This window comes from Orycteropus afer, unplaced genomic scaffold (assembly GCF_000298275.1).
Source record: "Orycteropus afer afer isolate SDZICR_OR568_19922 unplaced genomic scaffold, OryAfe1.0 scaffold00814, whole genome shotgun sequence".
NCBI lineage: Eukaryota > Metazoa > Chordata > Mammalia > Tubulidentata > Orycteropodidae > Orycteropus > Orycteropus afer.
The window spans coordinates 733,341-735,688 of NW_006922401.1; the positions used below are offsets into that span (position 1 = coordinate 733,341).

At 39.7% G+C, this 2,348-nt stretch overlaps 1 protein-coding gene across 1 annotated transcript; it reads right to left on the reverse strand.

Moving 5' to 3' along the window:
* Positions 1-466: 466 nt before the first annotated feature.
* Positions 467-2,044, reverse strand: LOC103211893 (protocadherin-11 X-linked-like). Its single transcript, XM_007957866.1, has 2 exons — positions 2,032-2,044; positions 467-1,149 (listed from the first exon to the last, which is right to left on the reverse strand). Exons 1-2 carry the CDS (start codon positions 2,042-2,044, stop codon positions 467-469), a joined length of 696 nt encoding a protein of 231 aa, XP_007956057.1.
* Between the last annotated feature and the right edge of the window lie 304 nt (positions 2,045-2,348).

Sequence of the window (2,348 nt, forward strand, 5' to 3'; positions counted from 1 at the left end):
CTATACTTATGCTTTCTAATGTTATATAAATAAAAGTTAGGTAAATTAAAGATCAACTTGGAAATTTAAATAAGCTACTTTCTACTTTTCCATTTGCTTTGTACAGGTTCCACAAAAATCAGAATAAGAAATCAGTAATATTGCACCTGTTGATAAAAAAAATTAAAATATAGTGCATCAGAAATCATATATGCTATATATTATCTGTAATGATAAGCCTTTCTGAACAGAGGCGTAAGATTTTTTCATTTGTTTTCTTTTTAATAGAAATCATGAATTAAATAAGTTTATTTTTAACGTCTGACTAAGGGCCTAGCTCTAGACTTTTATTCTGGTTTCTGTTTCTATTTATATAGCTATTTACAAAACTAACAATTTGGAATATTCATTGAAATTTGTTTTTGAGTAGACTTTTAAATTTTACTGTACACATCCAGCCTGGAAATAGGAAATAGGTGCTTTAGCTTTATAAGGGATGTTCGTCCATAATGGGGGAATCACCCCTAGGGGGTCTGGCTTGTTGGCCTGGAGTAAAGGTGGTCAGAGGAATAACTTTAATTGAATCATCACTGGGAAGAAGTCCTTCAGACATGGTGTAAAACTGAGATCTTGCACTACCTTGCCCTCCCTGATCAAAAGAACGTAGCCCATCAGGTCCAGCACCTTGAACCCAATTCTGCTGCAAACCAATTGGTGGCTGTGCAGGGCTGTGATGGAGGGCAGCAATTCGTGGCATAGGAGGGGTGCGGTGGGTTGGAGCAGCCTGTGCCAAAGGAGGGCTGTAGCAGAGGGCTGAGGCTTGTGCTGATGGTGAGCTGTGATGAAGTGCAGTAGCCTGTGATAGAGGAGGACTGTGGTGGAGAGAAGAGGCCTGTGCTGGTGGAGGGCTGTGGCACAGTGTGATAGCCCGGGTCACTGGAGGGCTATGGCAAAGAGCAATGGTTTGTGTCACTGGAGGGCTGTGGTGGTGAGCAGAGGCTTGTATCAGAGGTGGGCTGTGGCGTAGAGAAGAGACCTGTGCTTGTGAAGAGCTGGAATGGGTCAGAGAAGCTGGCATCCAGCAGGCATCAGAGTGGCCTAGGATGAGACATTCTTGAGTGCAGTTGTCAGAAGCCTCTTCCACAGTTGGTTGAATAGTCACTTCTGCAGCTGTTGTGGGGAAATGAATAACAATATTTTGATGTCAAAGATTTATGTTATATACAGTATTATTAGCTATGAAAAACACATTGTATTGTTAAAGGAAAACTTAACATTTTATATATAAACACATCAGAAACTTCTAAATTTTTTACAGTTGGTGCTTGATTTGTCAAGATGTTATTCCTGCAAAAACAAATAACTGGAAGTAAGTGGAGGGAGTTTCAATTTTACACTTAAAATACTCTGCTCTATTCTCCCAATCATAGGCATTTCTGTGTTTGTAGTAATAAATTGAAAGTATGGTCACTTATCAATGCACACAATTCAGTTAAAATATGGTTCTTAACTAACATGGACAGGGGAAAAAATGTAAAATGAATGGGAAAACAAATCTTAGAAACATACAATAACTAATGATTAAAACTACACAAATGCTAGAGACTTCCAATCAGATGGCTGAATAGGCAGACAAGCTACTCAGACCCGCTTCAAAAAAGTAAAGAGAAACTAACTGACACAGATACAGAAGATAAGCCTGGAGCCCTGAGCTTTGAAAGGAAAAATGAAAAAGTGGATTAAACACCAACTAGTAGAAGAATCTGAATGAAAACAGTGATGAAGGAGACAAACGGAGCTGTGGACTGTCAGCTGTCCTGATGGTACAGACAGCCTGAATACTTCCAAGTGGTGTCAGGACCTAAGAATTAAACTAAAAATTAGCCCTGCTCACCAAGGGCTACATGGACTACTGGATGGGTAGCTGATGATTGAAAAGGGAAACAGCAAAGAAGGAGACAAACCGAGCTGTGGAGTTTCATCTATCCAGAGGGAGCAGAGATTTTGAATATTTACAAGTGACAGCTGGGTGAAGCCATTTTGAGTGTTTACACGTGGTGGCCATGTTGTATAAGTAAAGTGACAGCATTCTCCTTCAGATACCACAGACATAAGAATAGGCTCCACTTGCCAAAGACTGCACAAATGAATGGGAAGCTGACAATTGGAAAGGAGACAAGTGGTGAGTACATAAGTGCTGCCAACTAGTGAATAGAGGAGCACAATACCCTGCTTACTGAGATACATCTAAACAAAACAAAGAAAATGAAAGTCTTGGGCAAATCACTTCAACATACAATAACCAATTAAATATAAACACAAAAATGTCACAATGCTTCAGAGACAACAAGCCATCACAGTCCACACAA